The sequence below is a fragment of the Strix uralensis genome, chromosome 11 (assembly GCF_047716275.1).
Source record: "Strix uralensis isolate ZFMK-TIS-50842 chromosome 11, bStrUra1, whole genome shotgun sequence".
Lineage (NCBI taxonomy): Eukaryota > Metazoa > Chordata > Aves > Strigiformes > Strigidae > Strix > Strix uralensis.
Window position 1 is genome coordinate 11,556,233 of NC_133982.1, and position 27,780 is coordinate 11,584,012.

The following is a 27,780-nucleotide window of genomic DNA, read 5'->3' on the forward strand; positions in this document are numbered from 1 at the left end:
TTTCTAGCTGTGGCAGACTTTAACTGAAAAAACCCTACATGCAGAAACGTGAGCCTACTGAAATCAGTTAAAGGCTTTTCACTTTCTCTCAGGACATAGAATAGTAGCTGTTCCTGCAGTCTGTAAAAAAATCCAAGACACTCAAATGAAAATGTTTCTTAGAAACATCGACTCAACTCCACCTTTGTGGCACATAATCTTCACAACAGTTTAACAGCTCCGCAGAGCTCCAAGCACAGGCAGAACAAACGAAACATCAAACCTGCTTATTAGTGTGGACTGTTCTCTTAGCAGGGTAGAAAGTTCACTTAGGTTCAGCTCTCTAGTAACATCTATTGAATTGCAACAGGTTTTCCTTTGAAGTAATATAAAATGGGAGTCTAAAGCTTCTAGAACGCCTTGAAAATAGAGGCTGTGGTGTTTTGTGGGGTTTTATATTTTGTTTATATTTTATGAATATATTTCCATAGTCCATAAAGCAACATCTGTGGAGGTTAAGCAGTTAATAACCAGTTGAATTATCATCTCCTCCAGTACGTCAGGAGCTGTTAGAAGAAGGTCTGTGCAAAGGTCAAGTTTAAATAAAGAATGATACAATCATACAGATCAACAAATAACTATTACTTGAGTCTGTCCTCATTTTCTGAGGATATACAACAAGGGCATGTATGCGATCATAGGTATTTAGAATCGTAGGTGTAGGATTGTATGGCAAATCAGCATAACATAAGGAGCTTTCACCTGAGATTTGGGGACTTCAGGACACTTATGTGTTCAGAAATTAAACTGGAACCGAGCTCACTTGTGAAGTCTTGAACTGTTATTTGATTTTCAAACAACAAATGAAAGTTCAAAGATAATCAGATCTGGGCTTTGATTATGACTTACAATTTTTTTAAAAAAGTAGTGGCAGCAGTTAAGATTTTAGATAGTCTTAAGAGTGATTTTAGATTAAGCTAAGCAAAGCACAGATTAGGACTTCCAAGAATCCCACCACTGGAAAAAAAAATATTTAGAAATACATCCTGCAAGACTTACTAGATGTTTGTCCAAGGAAATATGATGAGGTTTGGAATTGCTCCCTTTTACACACGCTGCCAAGTGACGCTCTCCTTCCGCACGCACAGCTTAAGGGCCTGCGCTTCATGGTAAAGAGATCTCAAGTGAATAAAGTCACGATTGTAGTGTAATTCTTTACAACTGCCATAAAAATGCTTCAGCTTTAAAATGTAAACTTGAGAAGGGAAAGAAACATAAATTCTTAAAGAGTTACTAAATTACAGCTTTTCTTTCTCCAGTTTAACTGTTTTATCTGCATCTAGTATTGATGTCTGCGTTATTGTAAAGAGCACGCCTGCTATTTTTAAAGAAGTGGTTGAATGACACTGTAAAAATGTCAATTAGTAAAATATTAATGCAACTTGGACGTTAAAAGAGAGCTGCTTTTATGACTTTTAAAATTCGCAATAGAATTGATTATTTCGGCAGCGATCACAGACAGGATCTTATCCGGCTGCCATCTCGTGGCAGCTGCTGGGATGGTCTGGTGCTGGCCCGAAAACTTAAATTCTAGGGCTGTAGAACTGGCCCTGACCTCTATCCTGCTGAATACAAGATTGGAAGATGGTTAATGAAAACACTGTGGCTCTTGTTTGAAAACAACACACAGAAAATGCTACATTCTGTCTGGAGAACTCTCAAGACGCAGATGTGAATACAGAAGAACTCATCCCACCCAAAGCATCCCTCAAAGCATTAAACTGGAACACCAGAGCTGATCGATGGGCTTCAGAGGCATCTGTACTCGGCTCCTCCTAATCCCAGACCTGCCTTCATGGCCGGCGCTGGCTGGGTCCTGAAGCCACCCTCCTCAGGGTCTTTTAAAGCCACTGGACCAGAACAGAGGGAGAAGACCCACCTAAACCTTCCCAGCTCTATAATTCTCCTTTCGGTGTGTTCTGCCTCATCTTTTCTTCTGCGCCCAAACCGAACAGTTTAATCCAACGTTCCCTCACTACTGCTGTGAACGGTGTGGGGCTGTACAAGCTATCAGAGCGATGAAAAAGGTGAGTTATGACCTCGCTTCTCCAAATTATCTGTCCCCAGATCTCTGGAGGTAAGTCAGTTTATGCATACAAGCAGTCCCACTCAATTAAATGGACTTATTTAAGTGCAGCTCCTTGACAAGTTGGGATCTGAGCAGCATTCAGTCAATACTGTGCAAGATTTCACTTCTAGAGGTCAAGGCCTTGCTCTTAAAGACCAGCCTTGGAAAACAGAGTGGGAATCAGAAGCGATTCAGTTCAAGCTATGCCCCTAATTCTTCTCCTCTACTTTTTCCCCCCAAGACATTGAAAACAGCATGTCTCCATCTCCCTTTCCCTCGGGAACAAATCACAGATGCTTATAGATAGAAATAGATTCCTGAGGCAAACAGAATTGGGTCAAGACACCGGCCTTCTCTGCCCTCAGCTCCCTGCCGGGGTGCTCACAGCCAGGCAGCTTGTGGCAGCTGACGCATAATCCCACGGGTGCCTTCGCCCCGCTCAGCCCTGCGCTGTAGACCACGAGAACTGCAAGAAAGTAAAGATACCGCTGTGTCTGTGAGGGGCACAAAGCTCTGTGGTGGTCCAAACAGAGATTACCTTCCCATTTCTGTGTTTGCTCTGGCTCCCCACTGCCCTGTGTGTTTGAGACGTGTGTTGTTCCGCACCCATCATGCAGAGTCTCTTTGCCACAGCAATACAAGAAAAGCATGTTGAAGGAAAACACTCCCTAAGAGTAGCAATCTTGAAAAATATAAGCAATACCCCATTGTTCATATCAAAATTAATTTTATGCTTATGACATATAGGTTTTTCAAGGCTTTCAGATGAAGAGCCTGAAAGTCAAAGTACACGCACTTCTTTCCTCTGCTCTGAAGCCCCCTTCGCACCAGTGCACAGGGGAAGAGCGTGTGAAGCCATGGATCGCAGCAGACAGCTGCTCCGTCCGCAAAGGCAGAAATATGTTTTCATTTATTTGGCCCTGCCCATTTCTTAAAGAGTTGTATTTATGTAGCATGTAACTTTATGAACATTTCAGGGATTTTTAAGTATTTAAATATTCAGCCTGTATTGGTAACGGATGTTCAATGATATATTTAATTTTTATTTTTACTGAAAATATCATGTTATCAGTTGATATTTTCTGTAAAATGTAACTTTGAAAGAATGCCTAAGTATACTGTACTTCCAGGAAATGTATCTGAGCCTTTCAGCTACTGCATTAAAGTGGGCACTTCTGAAATTAGTGAGCAAATGTTCTGAGAGTCTAATAGGATTTCTTGTTTGCCAAAAAAATAGTGCTTTCAGGAACACAATCTTTTGTGTAATCTCTCTCTCCCAAGACAGATGGCATCATTAATTGCCTCTACATCTAGTTAAATTTAAAAACCTGTGCTTAAATAATGTTAAGGTTGTGGTACATGCTGACAAACATAGGAAATATTAAAATAGAATCAACTGGAAACAAGGAAAGAAAACAAAGACAGAACAGACAGGAATAAGAAGAGGCCACAAGAAACACCAACCGATTTACTATATCCTTGTTCACGCCAGGAAATGTTACAACCTGAACCATCTAGGAAACATTTCTGCATTTCGGTGAACTCCTGGCTTGAGTGAAGCAATTGGCAGAACTCCCATCGACTTCAGTGGGTGAGAATGTCATCCCTTAATCTTTTTAAAGCAACTTTACATGGAAGGTGTCCAGTGTGGCTTATCTACAGTTCTAATTACAATGCCTGGGTAAATACATCTGGGGAGTCAAATGTAACTGTGATCTGTATTTCAAAGCTAACATTATTCCGATTCTCTGGTTTACCACAGTCACCCTACAGTGGTATCAGTTACCAAAAGCCTGATTTTAAGCCTTCTCTGAGCTTAAAATGGAATATAATTATCATCGCCCTGCCAAAGAGCCAGCTTTTGCCAATAGATACCATATGCTAACTCTTTGGTTTTAAATACAAGCCCTGTGTTTAAAGCCTTTTCTCACACCACACAAGCTGTGATTTTCAGACGCCCAGGAGGAACAGACCCCCGAATGGGTTTGAGTGCTTACAGCCACACCAGCCTCTCAAAGTCAACCCATACTACACAGCCGAGCCTGGTAAATAGAGGTATGTTCCCTTTTACAGTGAAACACAACACTGGGAGGGGCCTAATTGAAGATTGTAGAAGAAAATAATGTCAAAAGAGTGAAAAAACAAGGAGATGCATTGGAAATACGAGAAATAATTGAGACTTGATGCTGAGATCTTGAATTACAGAATCCAGAATCATCTGGGTTGGAAAAGCCCTTGAAGATCATCCAGTCCAACCATGAACCTCACACTGACCGTTCTCAACTCCACCAGATCCCTCAGCGCTGGGTCAACCCGACTCTTAAACCCCTCCAGGAATGGGGACTCCACCCCTGCCCTGGGCAGCCCATTCCAATGCCCAGCACCCGCTTCTGGAAAGAAATACTTCCTAAGAGCCAGTCTAACCCTGCCCTGGCGCAGCTTGAGGCCATTCCCTCTTGTCCTATCGCTTGTTCCTTGGTTCAAGAGACTCATCCCCCCTCTCTGCACCCTCCTTTCAGGGAGTTGTAGAGGGCGATGAGGTCTCCCCTCAGCCTCCTCTTCTCCAGACTAAACCCCCCCAGTTCCCTCAGCCGCTCCCCATCAGACCTGTGCTCCAGACCCTGCACCAGCTTTGTTGCCCTTCTCTGGACACGCTTGAGTAATTAGTGTGTATCCATATGCTAATTCTGGATTTGTATAGTTGTACCCTGTAAGCTCAACAATACTATTCATCACTGGCAATAAGAAAATAAGAATTTTATGTTCTTTAAAAGTTATCTCATTTTCTTTAGTCTTCAGACACAAGGCCACTACCAGAACACTGAACACTCAGTCTCTTCACCCAGATTTTACTTCATTTGTTTTATTTTAATCTGGCATTATGCTTTAGGCTTTTATACCTGGCTATTATAATATTCAATCCTCTTGGCCAATATCAATCAGATTTGCAAGAAGGTAGAATCATCAAATATAGTCAACTCCCATGAGATTCCTAAAATAAGTGGACAGAAGAAAGAGACTTTACTAGTGACCTTACAATAGGAAAAGCAGCAGGGTGAGTTCAGCTGGAAAACATGTGGGAACTTATCTTCAAGGCACAAATCTGTGGGAAGCCTGGCTTCACTCTTTTTAAGCTCATGGAATTGTTTTTATTTTTAAACAGAATGCAGTATTCAGTAATGCACTTCATTTGGTTTTCACAGTGTCTGGTGAAAGAAGTTAATAGATTATGTTGTGAGAAAGAAATCTGACTTTATGAATAAAACAAATGCCAGATTACTGTAGCATAGAAACATGCCAGATTAATGTTTTGTTACAAACTATGATCAAGGCTGATCATCAACATTCATGCCAGGGATTAAATTACTTCTTTAAATCCATTCTCTTAGCTATTTTCCTTGGCACTGAAAGCAGTGTGTGTTGGCACAGCATCTTCCATCACCTTATAAGATCTGAAAGTTCAGTTATGGATCATAAGGGGCAGTGGCCACCCATCCTCTGCTTCCCTGCCATCCACCGTAGGCTGCAGCAGGTTCTGGAGTCAGTGCCCTTCTCCTGTCTTGATTTATTATATTACTTTTTACATTGTCAAAAGTTCTGATACAGCTGACTATGAGGTTTGGCTGATAGGCTGGTAAACTCTGGTGGGGAGGACTAGGGTCACTTGAGTGGTTCTGATTTTACCTTTCAAAAAGACCCCATTACTCATCTACACAGAAGACTCTCCTGGGCAGGATTCCATGAGAAAACATTTATTTAGTCCCTTCCATTCTGCCTGATGTAAGTCACACCATGCTCCAGCACTCCAAAACTGCACTGGTTTCCTAGCAGCGTTCTCCTTTCTAGGTAATTCAAGGTGTTAACCTTAGAATATCATTATTTAAAATGTTGTATTCTTCAGTCTAGACTCCCAAAAAGGCCACCCATCTCTTCCCACATCAGTGCAACCTGGGCCTGCAGTTAATTCACCCACCATATGATGTTTTCAGGGCTGGAGGAGGTAGGATATACTGCCAGCCACTACTGTAAAACTGAATTTCATAATGCGTCACGCAGTACCTGGATCTGCTGATCTTCTGTTAAAATATTTTTAAATACTCTAAAGCAAACAAACTGTGTACGCATTCACGCTGCAGCAGAAAGCAGCGTGTGGCCTCGGGCTGCAGGAGGGGAGCGGGAATGGTGTCAGGCATTGCTCTGCTCTCATGCGTGACTCGGTACCATGCATGCAGGAAGCCTCAGAGCTTTGATAAACTAAAAGGGCTCCATAAAACCACTCAGAAGCCTGTGCAGCCCATGTGGAAACTCGTTAGGACAAGGATCTAGAGAGGGAATTCCGCAGGAACGTTTGTGCTAAAGAGCTTAAGCTATCGATGAGAGCATTTTAAGAAGTTACTGCCCCTCAAGTGAGATGGTGTAAAGGCACAGCATTATTGTTCCCAGGCCCCCCCATCTGGGAAGCAGTGCAGGTGCAGTTCCATCCCTGCAGTGGTATCTTTAATCACATGCACTGTCACATGACACGCATTGACCTCACTCTGCATTTTGATAGTGGAGGATAAGTTTGTATCCAGTGTGAGATCACATCTATCTTTCTTGCAGTAAATTCTTCTCCCAGACATTCTAAAAGCCAAGTGGAGAGCAAAAGTGGTTTGAATGAGCACGTTTTCCTTTTCATTCCCAATGAACTGACACCCCACAGCCAGCTGTTCTGCACCAGCTAAGAGACAGTAACTCCTGAGCCAGGGCTGTAACTTCTTGAGACGTGGTCACTGGACTGCTTTCCATTACTTCTCTCTACTTAAATTAGCCATTACGATGTAAACCAAATTGTTCATCGCTGCCATCCTATTTGCTATAAGAAATTGTCAATATTCCTTCTTCCTCAGATTCATCCTCAAACCTCAGATCTGCATTCTCACGGACACTGGTTTACTCAAGAGAGTACAATAATCCCTGTAATTATTTTCACAGGGCAAAATACAAGAGATTCAGAACAGTGAAACTAAAATCATCTAAACAGCCGTAAAACCATTGTCTGTAATTACCAGCTTAATGCAGAATGTGCTTATTTTAGGGGGAAAAAAAAGTCATTAGAAAGAATTAAAATATTATTTTCTTATCACTCAGCTTTGAAAGAAGCCCTGCCAGCTTTGTTTGTTACTCTTCAGGCTGATAAAAAAGATTCCCCAGGCTCACCTGGCAGATCAGGTCTAAATTTTTTGCTATTGCTAGAACAACCATGTGCTTCATCTCCTTCTCATGGCTCCACCAGCCTCATGGCTTAGAAATAAAGTTTGTTCAGAAGAGCAAAGCTTTCTTCTGATATCTGCTGGAATCAGGTAGGAAAACAGACATTTCTTGATCTCAGGTGTGAAGTAACGTATCTGCCCCACTCACCTGCTGCTCCATTGTTTGTGGATGGATGAAAGTCACAAAATCAACTGAGAAATAACCAAGCACTCCTTTAGATTTACAGGCTTCTCCAATTTTGAAGCAGAGTGAATTAAGAACTGCTGGATCAACAGAACGTTGTGGAATGGTAGTGCCAGATGATCGCAAAGGACCGTCAGCATGGAGCTGGTCTCCAGATGACACTATTTTTATCTTGCCTGTTGGCTCTATCAGCATATCCACCGTAAGGTTTGTGACATTTTCAGAGAGCGGGAAGGCTTCTATCACACCACCTAGTAAGAAATGAATTAGCTGTTAAGCTAGTAATCAAATTCACATGTGATGCTCTTCAGAGTGCACAGAATGAAACCATCCAGCTCCTATTGTGCTCAGACATTGCAGGGAGGACTGCTATGGAGCTACAGCGAGTAAATAAATGTAATGTGAGCAGCATAGCTAGAACCATGAATCTCTTAGAAGAGAAAGAAGATATCTCATCTACTATAGCACCATACCGTTCAACCAGTGGCTTTTGAGGTTCAGATGTTTTGCACCCAGTTCCAAACTGGATCTATCACATATCTGACAGGAGAAATATGCTCTTGGGTAGCACGAATGAATCCGGCACTGTCCTACAGCCCAGCTAAATGCCAGGTCCAGAATAGCAGTGAAACGCAATGCTGGGACCTCAGGGCGTGTGGTATCTGCTGCTCTGAACTTATCTTGGAGATTGCCATCCATACAATGGTCTGAGATAAGTAGCCTGGCCTTCTGGTACTCATCCACATGACGAACACTGTGTGTAGATGGGAAGGCTTGTCATGACAACTTCCAGCAAGGTTTGTCCGTAGGAAAATCACAAAGAAAACTGGTTGGCATTCTGGATTTGCCTTTTTACTGCATATAATGCCCTAACTCATTTAGTTAGAATAAACTAATATGTCATAAAAATCGGTACTATATATGTTAACTGGCATTATTTTTAAAAAAAATACTTTCAAAGCTTTGAATCGTCCTTGTCCCTCCCCCAGATGAAGAAAGGTATAAAACGTATATATCCATTATATGTAATACAAAATGATGGCGGGGCAGAATCACCCCAGAAATTTACTACCCAAGCCCAAACACTGCATCTTTTCCATCCAAAAGCTAGCATACAAATATAGGAGGTGAACATGTCTGTGCAAAGCCCACTCACCCATACACTGATTTGCAGCGATTCAACAACGGTTTTATCTGCCCTGCCTCTTACGGACAAACACGGGCTCGCTGCTGTGCTCTAGGCCAGTTGGGTACTGGCCAGCTTTGATCCAAAGGTGCCATGAGGGGCTTTAATGCAGGAAGCCCTGCTGAGGACTCAGCACCACATGAACAAAACTATCCAGCTTGGAACTTGTTCATATTCCTTTGGTTGGAGGGCAAGAAAGAGCACGGCAATGGCCCGATTTGGGGTCTGTGCCAACGTCCTGTAAGGGACCACACGGCGTTGCATTATTGAGCCTTGGTGGCAACAACACCTGCCTGGAAGGCAAAAACTGGGGAGAAAGCGCAGCTCTTCTCCAAGCTGTTAAAGGTTATGAGCACGGTTGACTTCACGCAATGTACGTATGTAGCATCCAGAGTTGACATGTAGCTCCCTTCCTGGTCCTATGGGAGGGAAAAGCACGTCTCACAGATGTTTGCTCACCAACCCCTAACAAATGCAATATTCTCACGTCTACCTACATGCAAACTCCCATACTGGCGTTCCCTAAAGCCCTGTGGCCAAATGTGGCAGCCTCCACTACGATAACCCAGGATTAAGGAGTTGGTGCTTATTGATTCAGGATCATGTGAGAAAGGTTATCCAGAATTAATATAGGTTAAATGCTTGGATAGGACATATGAATGATAGAGTAGCTGCCTGTAATTCATTTGTAAATTAACATTTGAAGCATAATGGAGAAATAAAAGGAGATAAATATTTAAATGGGCCCAAGATTAACAAGAATATGGCATACAATATGGTATAATTACTTCTTATAACACTTAACAGCGACTTTGCAGTCTTATTTACCTTGACTAAGAAATGTTTGGAGGAATTTTTCCCATGTAGGGAATCGTTTCTCATTGACTGGCTGTACGTGCTGTGCTAAAAGGCCCGGCAGCTCCTGGGAGATCTTCACCAAAGCTGGCTCCTGCAGAAACAAATTAAATAGAACCACAAGCAATTTTACTACAGAAATGAAAACTGCTTGTGGGGTGATTAAAAACCAGGCCTCCAACAGGCAAAAAAAAAAAAAAAAAATGTGGTTACTGTTTACCCACAGTCAGGAAGCCTTTTTTAATTTTTCTGCTTACTACTCTTCCCTCCTATTGAAAACTGTCCTTCTCGGAAAGACAATCCCCCCCTCCCCCCCCCCGCCCCCTCCCCAGTATAGCATCTATTTCATTAGAATTTATATCAATAATTTGATCTGGCAACTGAAAATGCTAAGCACTTGGTAACTGCTTAGGGATCAATACCAGCAGTCAATAACTTCTACACTGTTTATATTTTGGAACTGAGCGTATTGAAAGAGTCACATATGCCAGAAATAGTTTTACTGATTCTATGTTTAAGCTGCTATATCAATCCAAACACCCTTTAGTTATTTAAAAAAAAAAAAAAAAAGGAGGAATAATTAACCAAAAGCATTTCTAAAGCAGGAAGTATCCTTTTACATTCTCCCATCTGTAACATAAATTCACAAGTGTATTTGTTTCTCTATCTTTGGTAGAATTTGATGAGTCATACTACAGGAGATAAACTAGCTTTTTCCTAGTTTCAAACTCTTTACTATATTATCACACACACAGAACAACCCCATTAAATACAGAAACTAACTGCATTGCTTTTACTGTTCAAAAATGTCCCAGAAGTACCCGAGCATATAAAGCGCAAGGACCCTGACTCTATTGCTTCAGGCTCCTTTTCTTGCTGCTTCATAAGCATTCGCTTGCTTCCCCCGGGTCTCTTTGCTTCTGTTTTACATCCTCTCTCTTCAGCATCCCGTGCTTCAGAAGATGACCAACAGTCCTCTGATCTTGGCAATGTCCTAAGCCACAGTCATATTATCTGGAGCTCTGGAGAAACATGCTAAAACCTTACAGCTAATATTTAAGAATAGGGGGGGAAAAAAAAAGTCTATTTTTCCAGACCAGTGAGTTTAAAGAGATGGGCTTTGTCATGAAGCGCGTAATGTGACATAACCAAAAATACAAATTAAAAAAATCGGCTTACTGTGATTTATCTGCCAGGATGACAAGAAGGATGAGCCAGTGACTGGGGTATCAACTTTGCATATAGGAGACCTTGATATATCTTGTTCCTGAATGCAGTCTGCCTGAGATTTCAGGAAAGTGATGTTCTGTCTGTACCTCAGCTGGCCAGACATGAAAGGGAGACAATTGCTGGCCCTACCTCACATGGAACTGGGAAAAAAATGCCTTAAAAATATTGAGGTGCTTAGATAATGATGCTGATCTGGGCTATGTGGGCTCCTATCACATATTAAAGAGAAAAGCATGTTGTTGACATCTCAGAAAAAATGCTAACAAATGGGTTTAGTCAGTATATCAATACACTGAGCAGCAGGACCTTAACTTTATGGCAAAAACAAAGGACCACATAAAACCTGAGACCCATGTTCAGAATTTATCCAGATTCAGGTCTCACACCACATGTTTCCTTAAAATCTGTAAGGAGGAATTTAGGTTTCGGATATCTCAGCTGACTAAAACAACAGAGCAATGAGCAAATATCAGTTGGCCTTGTCTTGATTTGTATTTGCGTTGAGATATTGCTAAGCCAAGAAGTCACAAGATCAGGTGGTTCATTGCACAGTGAAAATAAAATGCAGCTTTGGGGAGCGGATGTGAGCCATGATGGATGCCACAGAGTTGCTGACCTACAAATCAGTTTGCACCTCAGTGCGTTCAGCGATACCTCTGTCACACCAAGTCTCATCCCTGAGATCGAATGATTTTGGATGTTCTGCAATTTAAACAGAAATATATAACCAAACAAAAGAAGAGGTATGCAATGGCTGCCCAAAAGCTTTTGTTAAATTACTGGGAAAAAAAGCAATAATCCCTGCTGGATGTGTAGAAGCATCTGAGAGCGCTGTGACCAAGCTTGTATAAGTAAAATGAAACTACGGGTGTGCCAGCTGGGACACAATTTTCCATTGCAACAATTATGAGGGACATGAGGGCAGGCACGCCAGCTCTATGGAGTTGGGGACAGTAGTATCTTCTTTTAGACAGTTTCTGAGGACCACATATGGCTGTGAAAGAAAGCTCCCTAAAGGGGGTGCAAAATTAAGCAGAACTTCCAAACTTGGAAGGGTACACTTACCTGGCTCACAAATGGAGGCTGCTGCTGAGACAGAGTCTCCATTCACCTCATCTATATATAAAGCACCATCATAAGCTACTACTCTTAGTCCATATGATGGACATCAGACGGGCAAGACTGTTGTGGTATGTCCTCAACAGAGCCAGTGTTTCTGCTTCAACGAGGTCAGCCCATTGGAAGGGGAGCTGACTGCCGGCTGAGCTTGGGTCAGGGCAACACGGACACACAGCACCCGGCTCAGCAGCATCTCGCAGTTCAAAGCACCCTCAGGACTCGCTGACTGTGAAGGATGCATGTGTCAAAACCAGTCCCCTTATAGAAAAAAGACAGGGGCTGTTCAAGAAATAACCAATTCAAGAAAATCCAAGAAATGTTCTTGTGAGATCAAACCCAACGTAACAGGGCTTTTACCAAGCAATGCCTAGACAATCAAGGTGTTCACAGAAGGGAGTCAGGGAACCGCTTTTTAAGGATCAGCACCTGGGATTCTAGTTGAAGTTTTTTTGCAACTGTAAGCTCTAAAAAGTCAATACTTCTGATTATAGGGAGTTTTAGTAGGCAAATTCAAGCCCAGATCCAACATTCACTCATGAAGTCAAACCTTTTAAAAGGATCAGTGCTCGGTAGCCTAATTTCATTTAAATTGGACGGTATCTCCAGCAGAGCTTACCAATGTTTTATCTCTTGGTGTGGCCCAAAACAATTCAGAATCATAGGCTCAATGGAAATGGGGAGCATTTGTTCAAATGTTTCTTAGCACCAGTAAAAAAGGAGCAGCCCAGATACTGTTTACATCTAAATCTATCCAAATCTGGTTTGCACCTTTTTATAACAATGAATAAGCATGAAAAAAAAATGACACCTTTTTCTCCTTAAATATAAAATAATTTCTCATCCATCTGCAAGCTGAATTTTGTAAAGCTTTCTTAGAATGGCAGTTGCAACAAAAAATTAGGACCAAATGTGGCTTATGTTGAAGGCACTGGTAGGAAATGTACTCGAGACAGATCAGTCAGCAAAGAAAAGCCTGTTGAGGAGGTAAGTAAATAAACAGAAAGAAGAAATAAACTTAGAAATTGGAAGAAAGACCTGGGGACAGAAAGAGGCTGCAGAGTAGAATGCATGAGAAAGACCTAAGGCTTTTTAGCTAAAAATCAGATTGAACGGAAAGTATTTAGACCTTGCAAGCAAATAGAGTGAAGAAAGTAACTCCAAATAAGTAAAGCTGACTGGGCCAGAGAAGAATAAAATCAGCAGACAGATCCTCAGCACTACAAACTGCCACATCTCTGCTGAAGTCAATGAAGCTACGGCAATTTATGCCACTTCAATGGCACTATGACAATTCAGACCATTTATAGAGTACATCCTTTTGACTGCAGTCAGTGGAGCTACGATAACTTATTCCAGCTGCCTTGACATGAGTTGGTCCAGCCCAGCTTATCCTTATGTTCTCAGCGACACCAGCACACATGGCTATATGGGAAGAGGCCGTCTGACTGTCCAAATAACTTTTATTATTTCCTATTTTGCAAATTAAACTGATTTGCCATTTTTTCTAATTCAGACAGGTACATGCTGGCCAGAACGACAATCTACTGCACTGAACAAAACAATCTGAGAGGTTTATGAAAATAGAAATGTTTTTGGAAGTGATAACACTGAATACCCTATCTACTTAAAGTTTGCAACCTGATTTAAAGCCCAGGCATTTAATTGTTAACTGCAAATTTTAAAATTAAAAAGTGCCAATTTTGCCTTCCACGAGCTGGAAAAGTATGTTCTGATAGAAGGTAACATCATGTAAAACAGCCATCATTACCAAGTAACACAAATGTTTTTCGTATGTAAAATTGCTTTGTAAAATATTTGCTCCATCTGCTGAAAGTAGCAAAGACAATTTTCCCTGATAGCTAATGGCCCATTTCAGCTGTATGGCAAGCGATTCACCGTGGCTGTGACTTGCATTAAGTAGAATGGTGAAAACAGTGCACAAAATTCTCCACTTATGTAGTATTATCTACTCACTGCTTCCTGAGAGCCCGTCCCTCATTATCATGGCCTTCGCTTTGGATCAGCACACAGGACTAGGGTTGCTTTGACTCAAGAGGCTTTTTGTCAAACTGAGGCACATATGCTATGCTTCAATACAAAAGCACAAAACAGCCACTTTCCTTGACTACAAGAATAAGAAGGTTAGTTCTCTTTCAACTTTCCAGCACTTAAACTGCTGTTCCTTTTTTCACACCACATGGGGCCATGGTTTTCTGTTCTGGCTCATGCTGTCACTCTGCACGCTGAGGATTTCAATATATAAAGATCAAGCACTTCTTTTAATTCTAAATTCAACTACATACACACACATAAAAAAAAAAAAAAAGGAAAAAAAAAACCCCACCAGCCTAGTCCAAAAACCCCCTCCCAATTGCTTGTTTCATTGTATACTTTGCTATTTCCATTGAAAAGCACATGTTTACATTGTGCCCTGAACTACTTCAACATCTGCTAACAGACCAATAAAAAATAAATAAACCAGGATTGTTCAGAAAGAGAGATCCTTTCTATTTCCTCTGAACACTCCTAAACTGGCAACAGCAATATGCTGCGAGATCCCTTTTTTGTAGATGTCATCTCGGAAAACAATATATGTGGGGAAATCAAATATAAAATCACTACAGCCTGTGCTACCAAAAATCAGACAGAAAGAGGATTTTGAAAGCTCCGTGAGCTGGTCAAATAATTCTGCACGTTTATGCAGTGTGTTAATTTGAGATTAGGACAATTTTAGTAAATACTTTGTGTTTCTAATCCAAAAAATCATTGCTATTTTATGCATAAATAGCATGTCTTTTGCAAGGTCGCAGCGTTTGTTTTTCAAGGTTCTCCACATCTACCTTCAGAGCAAAGAAAACGTAACATAACTGTCATAATCTTCAAAAATCTCTTTTAAAAAAAATTTCTATGTTTCTTTCAAATGCAGCATTTGTAAGTTCAGGACATTGGGATGTTAATCCTCACATGAAATGAGGTAAGTAATATTGGAATGCATCTTTTCTGTATTTTTTTTGCAAACGCACGAACAATTCAGGTGCCCTCAGATTAATAATATTTTCCTAATTGATTTGTTTTTCTCTATTTCAATCTCTCTAAATTTTGTTCACTTGCCCTCCTTTATGGCTTGTATCTCTAAAGAAAGGATTCTAATGAATTCCAAAAACGTGATTTCAAAAAGAAAAAAGACATAGATAATCCACAGTCACTTCCCAGGAATTTTATCTAAATTGCTGAGCTGTAATGCTAAAGGAATTGTCAGACAAAACCTGCATTGTGTTTCACAAACAACACACAGTTAAACTTCTTTTATTCTCAGAGTTGCCTATGTGTTACTTTTGGGATTTTAGCAAAATAAACGTTTTTAAAATAATCCAAGCAGGCATTTTATTGGATGCGATAACATTAACGGATTTCAGATTTCTTTAGTGCTCTTGCTTTATCCTCTCCTTCCACACTGTTATTGCTACAAACTGGCACTTAAATTCAATTGATTCAAAATATTCTGGATCCATATGGCCTAAAACCCTGGAGCTGAAGTTCTGATATTGCCTCACTGCTGTTTTCTAGCATTTGCCTCTACTCCAGTCCCCAGATGGTGGAAGTAACATTTAAACCTCCTTTCCTCTGCCTTGTACAATAGACCTTGGCACCATTTCAACTGTTTACTCCGGTAATTAACAGCACTGATACCACAACAATTACAACTCCTACAATCTTAACACAATAATGCTATGAATTAGTGAGAGCTAATGGCTGGAAGGTATAGTGGTTCCAGACTGCGAGATCTGTGCATTTTTAGAATAAAATAAAAGGTACAAACAGCACGCTTGCGGTAGACAATGATTACCTAGTAATTAGTTTACACAAAGCTTCCTATTTAATGGCAAAACGCTGTAATTAACGCGTGACAGAAAATCAAAGGGTACTTTGTAAGCATATGAAAAATTAACACTGCAGGCCTATAGCTTTATGTACTGATTAGAAGCATATTAAATCAATAGGACATACAAACCAACAGCTTGCATATCTTGAGTATTGCAAGTCTTAGGAACGGATATCATGGCTTTCATTTAACCAAGGGATACCATGATCATGCTCTATTTTACTTAAGGTTTGAGAATCACCTGAAACATCACCACAGCAGATACACAGATATATTAATAAACTGAGTAAGAGCACTAAGGACTGTTTGCAGATATGGTGAATATTTAAACTATTTTGGATATATTGCTGACAGAGCACTGCCTGTACTAGGAAACAGCCTCCAGCTGTATTGCTTTATAGGGAACCGATTTCTTTAAGTCTTTGGGTTCTTTCTCTTTTCCTATTAAGCATCATACCAGAAGAAATTTTAAAAACATGTCAAAATGCTATAAATGCACCTTCTGTGTCTCTGTCAGTTTCTGGCCCTCTTCAGGCGAAAAAAAATACCACACCTGCAACTGCATGGGTACAATAAGAGCAGCAGCAGAGACTTACTTGCTTAAGAACCCCTCGGTAGACTTCAGGTGTTAATACTAAAATCAGTCCAATTGCTTGCATTTGCATTTCCATTCCAGCTTCCATAATATCTGCAGCGTTCCCTAGAACAAAGCTGGTGCCTTTACAAAAGGTGATCGGCGTGGGGAAAATGAGAAGGGGTAGCAGAAAGGAAAAAAGCAGTGTTTGAAAGCTATACTGTGTTCAAAGATGGTCAGAAATGATAGCGTGGTGGCAATGCCATGTTGCTAGAATTAGGTTTTCAACAGTATTACGCTTGGTTTTAATTTGGCCTGTTTATAAACATATGCTCTTTACTCTAAATTCCTTACTTCAGTAAAGAAACAAGATGTGGTAGTGAGCTTCAGGTTTCCTACAGTGAATGCAATTCACTCAACCAGTTAAAAATCTCACCACTATTCCTGGTTTCCAGAGAATCACAAAGTTTATCTATTACTTATTACAGGACTTTTGAAAGTTGACAAAAAAATCTTTTAATTTAAAGGAACAGCCATGGTTTTGCATCATTTTCTCTTGGCCTTCAAAACTGTGATTTCCCAACAGCAAGCAATGCAAAATCCTGCAACCAGTGTCTGACTATTGCTTTACGCAACTCAGTCCGAAAGTTGGATTTTCCAGATCTGTCACCTTTTGAAAAGATTTTTATTTCCTCTCACACATTTTAGTGAATTAACCAAGATATAGTCTATAAGGAAAAGAAACCGTGACAAAATACTGTGACACAACTGGAGGCAGTAAGATTCAAACAGTGTAACATTTAAAACGGTAGGTTGCCCAAGCGCAATAAATAGCTTTTTTCTTCTACAACAGATATTTAATGGAGAGTTTTGAAATGGTTGTGTAGTTATGGCCAATTATAATGGCTTATTGAGAGAATATTTGTTGCTTGTTTTTCTGTCTCTTGTTCTATTCTTGTATTTTCAGCTCTTTTCTTCTTTATCCCCACATTTATCCCTTTTTTTGTCTTCAGTCTGATCTTCATTATCTCCAGGATTGCTGCTAGGTAAACTCACATCATGTTGCTGGTCCTGGTAGTTAATTAAGAGTTGCAGTGTAATAAAAGATAATTCTAAAATTAATTTGACTAGTAATTTAATCTAGTCATTTAGATACTATTTGGAGTTCTATAGTTACACACAAGGATGGGATCTCTGCATAGTCCTGTATTATTTTATGTAAAAGGGGACTGTTAAAAGAAGAAAAAAGGGAACGCTAACAGGAAGGGGATGTTATCTTTCTTCTAAAAGAGGACTGCAAGTGTTCTGTTCGAGTCCCGAGATTTGCAGTCAGAGACCAGGAGGCGTCGGAGGCTTTGACAGCCCCAGTGTCTGTTCAAAAACAAACAAAAGGCACCAAATATACTTTGTAGATGGCTTTTCCACCAATCTTCAGCTTGAATTCTGAGGGGGCATCTGAGCATCTTCAAGGTCATGGGAGTACGGCTGTATGGCCTGCGCAGCCCCAAATCTTGTCTCTGAGAGTGGTCACAAGTGGATTCTCAGGAAAGTATGAAAACAGGGCAAGCATATCCATTCCCCAGATACTCTCCCAGCCTCCAACAATTTGCAGCTCAGAATTCCTCTAAGCCAGAGACTATCAGTGATGAGAGTTAATAGTTTTCTCTTCCACGAATTTATACAGTCTCCCACCAAGGGTCCGTATAAGTACAGATGAGATTTTCCAAAAACTGAACTGCTGACTTTCAACAAGAGTGAGATACCCAGCTTTTTAGCATACTTTGGAATACCATATATTAATAAGTAGTATGGATATCTTTCTCTAGATATTCCAGACAGGCCCTCATGCAATTGTCTTACTATTTTTTCACTTACTCTAGTAGTAGCAGAACCACATTTTTTGCTAGGTACAGTCTAACCAAAGCTTGAATTGGTATGGAAAATAGGTTGAAAAATCATGACAGAATGGCACAAGAGCATTTCACACAGCACCCATGCCTTACATGCATATGTTAACCAGCTAAAAATCTGGGAATTTATTTGCTCCCTGCAACAGTCATTCACATGGCAAGACGTCTTCACCTGCTAAGGTTTCTCAGTACTTACTGATCTTTTTGCATGTAACTGGGGCCAGATCCTGATATTCTTTTTCACCCTGGCGAATGTCTCCACAAATGGCCTCACGACTGTCAAACGTGCACTTGTGGAGGCAGCGGTTCTCTTGATATTGAATATAATTAGAATCTGGGCCTCAAGATGAAATTTTTTATATGCTGACAGACTTCAGCAGTGCACAGTGGGATGAAGGCCTTACAGAGACATTCAGCATAGTTTGTGAATTCTACCCTTTACGCAGTAGCAAAATAATTGTTCGGATAACTCAAATGCTGCATTTAGTTAACAAGGTAAAACACATTGATAATCCTGTCCTGCATTTTTGTTTGCCCAATGTTATGCTTGAAATGAGGAATCTAAAATCAGTCTCATTTTCAGATGGAATAGATTTTTACACAGTTCAAACTCACAAAGTACATTATTTTTAATCTGTTGCCTACTACATACCAATGAGGAAAATCTGGGTATCGTGTCTTAAAGTGCTATGCAAATGATGCTATTTGTAAGTATTAACATAATTTACTGCTTACAGTCATATTCTCATTTCTAATAATTCTACCAGAATGGAGAGTCTTTTCACTGTACTCTTAGCCTGCAGGATAGTCTTTCATCAAGAAGCTGAATTTTTTAATAACCTGCCAGCATATGTTTTGTATGTGGCAGCCTATGCCGATGACACAATGTCTTCATTATCAAAAGAAACAGGTCTACATACTGTAATAGGACATTAAAGCATGCCTGTGCTCATAAACTAATGCTTTGATGTTTAAATGTGTATCATTACAATGGTACTCCTTAACAAAGGATGATTTTAATCCTCTGCTCTCAATGGTAATACTCAGTGGAGACTGCAATTCATTATATATAAAAAAGGTCTCCTGTTCTACAAAAGAGGGCTAAACTCAGAAGGCAGAAAAAATTGAGCACGCATATTCAAACAAGACATTCAAAATGGCACCAAGTTTCACGCTTTGCCAAAGTCCACTTTAACACTGCTCTGGATTTATGGAAGCTTTCTTGCTGACCAAATGCATTATTCCATGTATACTTTCCAACTTCCAACAAATGTTTATGTTTAAAGGCTCATAATGGGTTGATTCCTGGTTGCATCAAAGCTCAACGTAAATGCAGTATAAAAGGGAAACTGAAGCAAGCCAGTTATCACTATGTCCTTTCAGAGTCATTTAGCCAGGAAAAAATTAACAAGGCACGGAAACAGGAACACTAATACTAGCATGAGGTAATTCCACTTCTACAGGCAAAGAACTAGCCTTGGTGAACCATGTCTTCTGCCCCACTGACGCGGACGGTGGGAGCAGGATCTGGATATTCCGTTGGCTTTACGTCCCAGAGAGCTCAGTGGCCAGGCAAGGCTTCCACTGCTCTCCATTGCTCTACTTTCTACTGCTCGACTTGCACAGAGTGAGGGATCTTTAGCAGATCAGAGAAATTAGCCCTTCAGCTTGAGATGATAAGCTCTATTTTATAATGTGGAATTATTTGGTAGTTGTCAAATGCAACAGAACTGTAATCAGCACAATTTGAAATTTTAATACACAATATAATTCAATCAAACAAAAATTTCAAAACAGTTTTGATTGAATTAAAAAAATCAAAAGAGCTATAATGAGTAGTTTATGTAAATTAAACAATTATTTCTGGATACATTCCTTCTGGCTTTAAAACCATTACATTAGGAATGAATTTGGCACAATATACAGAAATATCAAATGCTTATTGAAATTAACACATTTAAATACCAATGAATATTTAAACTACAAATAGTTCTCTGAATGCCAGAACTAATGAAGTCTAGTTTCATATGGCTTTTTCTGCAGTTGAAATGTATAATCTTTCAACCTCTCTCAATCATGTGGATTCTTAGGAATCTACTAGGGCATGAGTTCATGCAAACTGTTTCCCTCAGTTAAGTATTTATAAGATCTCTCTCCTTACCTAAACACCCACTGTAATGAAACATGCAGGAGGCTAATGATCTCGGAGACCTCAAGTGTTCTGTCTTACACAGCTGAAAACAGCTAACAGGTTTAAAAGTTATTAGTGAGGAAAAATGTACAGAAAAAATTATCCTTAGAAAGCCAGATTATAAAGTAATCAGTTTGTATGTGGTTTCAAATTGATTAGTATTGTTCAACTGTATTAGTCCGACACTGTGTTCCAATAATTCCAAGTTTCTATGGAGGTATAAGGTTCTACTGCCTATATACTTTCATTTATATATGTCCTCAGTTTGGATAAAAAGAGTTATGTAAAATTTGCACATTATTGCATATGAGGGAAATGTTATGACACCCAACTTATTCCGAGGCATTCATTTATATTTTGGAATATTTAACTGTTTTATTTGAATTACTGTTACCTATGACTGTGTACAAGCTAGCCTGGACTCTGTAATGTCAGCTCATAACAATGTCTTAAAATAAAAGCTCAGAGAAAAGGTTTACCTCAACAGCCCCAGTGGACTATTAAGAAGCCATGACAACAAGCCAGACACCCCGCTCCTTTGTTACTTACGTGTGCCTGCGTCTTACTCCACGTCTCCGGGCTGTATCTCTGCCGTTCCTCCTGAACCCAGTGGTAGCATTTCAAATGTGAGATAACGTCACAATAGGCAGTGCCATTTCCTCCAGATTCATCATTTGCTTTAAACAACCAACGCTGCACTTCCATATTGTCAAGGATCAGCTGGCTGAGAACACTAATCATCTGTGGAGCAAGCAACAGAATCACAGATTCATCTTGGTTGGAAAAGACCTTGAAGATCATCTAGTCCAACCATTAACCTCACACTGACCATTCTCAACTACACCATAACAGAATAACGACACAAAGATATTTTGCTCTACCACAATATGAAATTGTTCCTTGATTTAGACTTCCAGTTCACAAATATTTGGACTTGAAATTTATTTTTTAACTACGGTTTCTGATTCTTAGTGATGCTTGTGTTGTTACTTATGTTGGATACTTCGCGAAAAAAAGCATGAACATTTTTTGATGAAGAATCTATGGTCTTCACCCTTCACCACTTAGAGTCTGCTTGGGCAGGCTACCACAGAGCAATGGAGCACCTTTGGTGGTCAACACAGCTGTATTCTGCAGAGAGGAATTTGCCTGCCCAGGCTTTTTTGTCCGATCAGAATCTTAGGTTTTGGGTAATCAGTACAGCTCAATAAATGTTTGTGACGAGGAATAACATGGGATGGACTACACTATTTGTAAAATCTGAGAAACAATCGTGTCAGATTCTGGAACCAGCAAAAACATCTGTGAAATTTTCCTACTGGAGAGTACATTATATGGTTATAAATGTACGAAGGAGTTACCAGGCAGGCTTTATAAAAATGCTAATTATTTATTTGTGTATGTACACAGATTTAAATGGCTTTAAAATGCCTTTTGCCCAGCTGGTGTAGGATGCAATTAGCTTCTTAGAAACTGCAAATGCCTTTGAACCTGGTAAAAGTACTTTCAGATCTCGTTGCATTGGCTAGAGCCTTCTACATTTTTACACAGTAATTTTTGGGACTTTTATTTTTTTAAATGTTGACCTAAAATACATGTGTGTTACAGATGTTATTATTTGTGGCTTTTGAGAATCGCATAAATGTGTTTTTCTTGATGCCTGCCCTACAGTAATGGAAAAGATCAATAAAATTGTAAGGACTGTACCAATCATGAAGAATTATGTGCTATCTTTAAGTGAAAATTGAATTGTGCTTTAACATAGAATCACCTGCTTTGATTATTTAACCTAAAATGTCAAAACCAGAAGTAGAACTTCCATAACACTGTAGTATGATTCAAAAGTATTCGATTCACATAAATTATTTAACAATAAATCAAACAGTTGTTTTTCAGATCACTGATCATATATTTATTTCATTTACTGCGGAAGTTGCAATGTATTTGCACAGCTTAGATTGTTTTCAGTGTTAAAGGTGATTAATAAAAAGCAAAGCAATGGGAAAAGCCTCTCTAAGAAGCAGGAAGACCTACAAACCATGGCATTGATTATTTTCCTGTAGCACCACTATACACATATTTTTTAAGAAATCAGTACAGATCATACTTAGACGTATCGTTGCAAATTGCAAAATCAGCTTATAGAATGAAATTCTGAGGCACTGAATGCAAAATAAACAGATGGAAACTGAACCAGTACAGGAAACTCTTGTGTCTTGTAATTTTAGTTTAGTAATATTTTGTTCTTTTCTTACTAGTCACGCTAACAAGATCGGTGAATTTAGCAATGATAATCTGGGCACCAAGTAAAACTTCAGCTGCAGATATGCTCAGTGAACCTCAATTTGAATAGGCTGACTGCCTAAGTGGAAGAAATTTTCCTTTCATCAAATACTTCATTTTCTCAGACATCCTTGCTCTATTTTCAGTCACTGGTAAAACTCCCATTACTTTCATTCAGGCCATGACTTCATCCGTGGAGCACCAACACAAACTGTTTGAAAGCCCTTATATATTCTCAAGAAAGACCACGGAGAATACCAGAACAACTGTATTACTTCCTGACTAGGATACAAATCGCATTTAATTAATCAGATAGAGCCAAAAAAGAACCCAACCTCCAACACGATTTAATCAAACCCAGTTAGGGGCTACTCAATAGAGTCATTGCCGTTGTCCAAAGTTTGCATCCTATCAAGTGAAAACAGTCATCTGCATGTTGACACATCCCAGCCCCCCTCCCGCTTACCTGTTCGTTGTTGGAGATGTCAGACTCGCCAGGAGGGGTTGGCACACAAGCGCTGGCAAAAATTTGTTTACTTCCAGATTTGGTACTATAGAGATGAGCCACGTCTGGCACCGAGCCTAATATAGGCACATTTAGCATGTCAGCCACTGCTAAATCATCTTTGTGGGGAAACCCTCCAATAATGTAGGCATCTCTGCTCTGGATAAGAATTTTTATCCTTTTGATTGTCTTGGGGCTGTACTTCAGCTGAGTGGCTAGACACATGTGATGTTTCTGCACAAAGATAACATTATTCTTGTTAAAAGGTGTTCTTTTCTATTCCATGAACCTAATTTATAATGTTGCACACAATAAATACATTATTAATAGCAGGCTGGGTTATGACCTATCCTGTAGCTTAGCAGTTTAAATTGATAAAAGCTGTTGGGGTGAGGCTCCATAATCGTGCACATCTTTAGTGTGTTGGAAATGGGCTCACTGGGAATAGAACTAATTACTACACATCTGTATTTATTTGATCCATGCGGAATTATCCTTCTGTCAGTCGGCAGAGAGGCTGGTGGCCTTTGGATAATAGTGATTCATCTCAGCAACACTTCTGGCATGGTTTAACTCTAAAGCTCCTAAAAATCAATACAAAAATGAAGAAAAACCCCTATAGCAGGGAATGTATTTCACCATACGGTTCAGCAGTATTTTAAGCGATTCTCTGAGAATAAAACACTTTGATTTACAAAAGCTTTCACTGATCAGATTAAATTACTGGGGATATACATTTCCATTACACAGTAGTTCTGATATCTACTGTAAATGCAACGCGAGGGGAGTGTAGTATTTTTGTTGTTGTTTAAAGTACAAGGTTTTCAACTTTTTGGAAGGAATTTTTCATTTCTTCTAAAAAAGAAGATCTATTGCTGAACAAGCTGTTCATGACAGATACTATAAACTCCAAATTTAAACTAAGATTATCAGTTATGGCAGGTGAAACCTCACAAATATTTTCTACAACATATCCTATGCATGGCTTGCAGATAACCAAATTATCTTTCCAGAGAGACAGAGGGGCACTGAGGTTGAGACAGATGGGGATGGACATTGTGCAGAAATAGTACAAGAGACATCCACTGCTATAGATTGCCATAAACAAATCTTAATCGTAACAAGAAGAAAATCTTCACATTGAGATTTCATCTAATTTAGGCCCTAGTCAGGAAAGTTCTCCTTTTCAGGACAGCGTAAATACTGGATTTGCTAGGGATTTCCAGGAGAACCCAGCATATTTTCCTTCAAAGTCCTGGATGAGCCTTTGCAGCGACTGAAGTATAAATCCTGACTCTACCACTTGGATGGGGCTGATGGTGGAAAATGAGATGGGGGAGCCCCTGGAAGTAGACAAACCAGGAATCCCCTTTTGTCAATTCCTCAGTGCTTTCTCATACCACAGACAGCTCCAAAAAGTGCCCAAGTCTTTCTGTAAAGAAGTCAGACACACTGCAAGGACAGTGAAGATATAAGTTAGAGAACCGAGATACTCTTCAAAGTTCTAGTAGGAAAAAGGGAGTCACAGAAGTATAAGGGCAAAAAGAACAAGAAACAAGTTTCCTGGAGTCTTTTTTCCTTTCCATTAGTTTTAAAACTGATACTCTTAACATTCTGATTCGTTTCCTTTCTCCTGAGCACTGGTATAAAAGCAGGGAGATGGCCCGTGCTGCTGGTCTGGTGGCAGACTTCTGCCACGTAGAGAACAGGATCAATTTCCAGCCCCGGTCACTTGCTCCCTGGGGCCAGGAGTGGTGATGTAGGGACGAGATTTGCTTTGTGTCTCTCAATAATGGATTTTACAGTTAATTAAGGAGTGCAGGAAACAGGCTGTAAAATCTAGTTCATTCCTGCTTTGAGAGTGGTATAGCTGCCATGATATATAGTAGTGCCAGGGAGAGTAGGTAAAAGCAGAAGGAATCCTCAGAATTCCAGCACAACTGCACAAAACGGTGGTTGAGGTTAACCAAAGGGCTAGTTCTTGGTTCTCAAGCCTGTTGATTTTTTGTTTTTTAAACTTCTCAAGATCAGAGAAGCTGACCTTGGCATCAGCCTCAGCATGATGAGCAAAGCTACCATTCTGCTGGTTTGATCTGCTGCTAGCTGAGAACCAGCACAGTGTAACTCTTCGTTGGAAGTGTTTCACATTGCACCCGGATGCGTCGAGTCACAAGAGGTCATTCTAGCAGCCAGCAAATGCCCCAGGACAACGGTATAGGGCCACCCTTTTCTCACAGCCTCTCTCTGCAGATGCCAGGGAGCACAGGGCTACCTGTATGGGTGTCTTTTCCACAGATTTTCCTTCCATCCAGTTCTATCGAGATAGCTAGGAAACTGGCCAAGGCTGATTTGTGCTTCTAGAACTGCTCAAAGGACCTTGCTAATGTGGTCTTTGAGTCATGCTTTCATATATTAGGAATAAATTTAGGTACATTAGGTACCACAAAAGCTTTTTATTAAATAACCCAGAAGACTGATGCTTAAAAAGAACCTATAAAGCTCTAATCCTTACACAGACAAAACAACAGCTACATCCACAGTCACTGAAGCCAGGAGGTGACTAGGATCAGTCATGAGTACAGATTCTTCTCCACACGAGAGAGAGATTTCTTGGACACGTTAGCTAATAGATGGGAAAATAAAACAAGGTAGCTTGAGGATTTTGCATATAAAGAGGTGCACCATGCTGAACAGCTGAGGGTGTCCCTCAACCTGGTATCACATAAAACCTGTGACTGCCCATTCTCTCTGGTGGCACGAACACAGTTGTCAGCGTTCCACAGCGGGGTGAGCAGAGCACAGTGCACAGCCATGAGAGCACCACGCAGCCCTTGTAACTAAGGTCACCTCCCTACATCACAGCATGTAACTTTTCCCAGTAAATCATAGCTGCATAATAAATTTTCACAAAGCTGTTTGCTCTTCACCTGGAAAAGAAACTTCGTTTGGAATATTTCAACAGCAACTGGAAGAGTGAAGGCTATACACAAGAGATTAATGCCTGAAAACAACCTGCTTTTACATTAAAACTACTTCAGCCAAATCACCATGACCAAAATCATCATGAAAGACGTTTTCCATTCATGGACAGCCTGTCCATGTTTAGCAGCATGTCTTTTATCCATATGATGTGTTTTAGATGATATTTTTACAATGTTTTATGTAGAAGGCTTCTTAAAGCTTCTAGTATTTGGTAGTTGGTACTGGAAAAATAACCCCAGTATCCACAGAAAAAAACCAGCTACATTGTCAAAGTGCAATTTAAAAAGAAAAAATATGTCACTGGTATTTATCAAGGATTTACCATCCCAATAATTTTACTTTACAAGGTGAAGGCCCAGCACAGGCAGCTGTGATTCTTGTAGGTTTCCAGTACTCAGATAAAAGGAGAATATTAAAGAAAAGCCAGCTCCTAAAACCACAAATATCATCTTGATGCTTTTCTCCAGCTTCAGAGAAACAGAACACATTCATATCTATAGAATTTGTAATATATAAACTACGGCAAAACTATCAGACAGGTCTGACTCAGGGGTCCCTCCCTATACAGCAAAAGAGCTAAGCACTTTTCTCACATTGGTGTTTTCAGACTATTTCAACAGAAAAGAATTCATACATACATGCAAGTGTTTTGCTGAACAGTGCACTACTATAAAACTACATTTGAAAACCAACACATTTATGAATTATAAAAAACTTCTTTACCTTCTGAAGCTATCAGTTTCAATTAGTGTATGGTATAACAAATATTTGTTCAACAAAATAACTAGAAGAGGGTTATTAATATATACGCTTCAAGCATATATACGTACCACATATATAAACCTCAAGATATAAAAAATATACCACAAGATATAAAAATATACCACAAAGTTTCAAAAAAATCACATCTCAGCTAAGACACAGTGGATTTAATATTTACAATATAAAATTATTCTCTAACTGTAAAGAGGTTTCACTTCACTACAGTATTTTCAGAAACACTGTATGTAACGTACATTAATTAAGGTCTCTTTTTAGATCATGTTTTAGCACATGGATTTAAAACTGACTTGAGAGGTTTAGAACTAATATTTTTCTATTACCTAACCTAAGTAGTTTTAAGGTCTGTTCTTTAAGAAGTTCTGCATTGAATTTAATTGCAAGAAACACTACAAATGCATGAATGATTGAGTGCTGGGCTACCCAGAGATAAAGTTTGAGTAATAAGAATGGTTTATTGCTACAATTTGCTTAGAGATATAAATCTATCAAGTTCCCAGTCCCAAGCATATAGTAAGAAGGGACAGTGGTCTACAAATAGCCAATATAGGACTATCTCAACTAAGTCTATAAAGCTAAACCAGGATATTTATTTCCAATGCTCTAACTAGTAGTCTAATCAGTAAAGCCCTTAAACTTGCAATAATATTTCACTGATGTGTACCAGAGCGTTACAAGTTATAAAATTTCCAATTTAATTTTACTGCATCCCTCAAGCTGTAGTAATTAGAAGACAAAC

At 39.7% G+C, this 27,780-nt stretch overlaps 1 protein-coding gene across 1 annotated transcript in view; it reads right to left on the bottom strand.

The window, feature by feature from the left end:
- IQCH (IQ motif containing H) overlaps positions 1-27,780 on the bottom strand; it is a 72,606-nt gene that overhangs the window by 15,308 nt on the left and 29,518 nt on the right. The window contains exons 13-16 of the mRNA XM_074880178.1: positions 23,241-23,513; positions 21,041-21,232; positions 9,558-9,678; positions 7,508-7,794 (exon numbers count right to left, since the gene is read on the bottom strand). Coding sequence (XP_074736279.1) covers positions 7,508-7,794; positions 9,558-9,678; positions 21,041-21,232; positions 23,241-23,513 — 873 coding nt within the window. The remainder of the gene's footprint in view (positions 1-7,507; positions 7,795-9,557; positions 9,679-21,040; positions 21,233-23,240; positions 23,514-27,780) is intronic.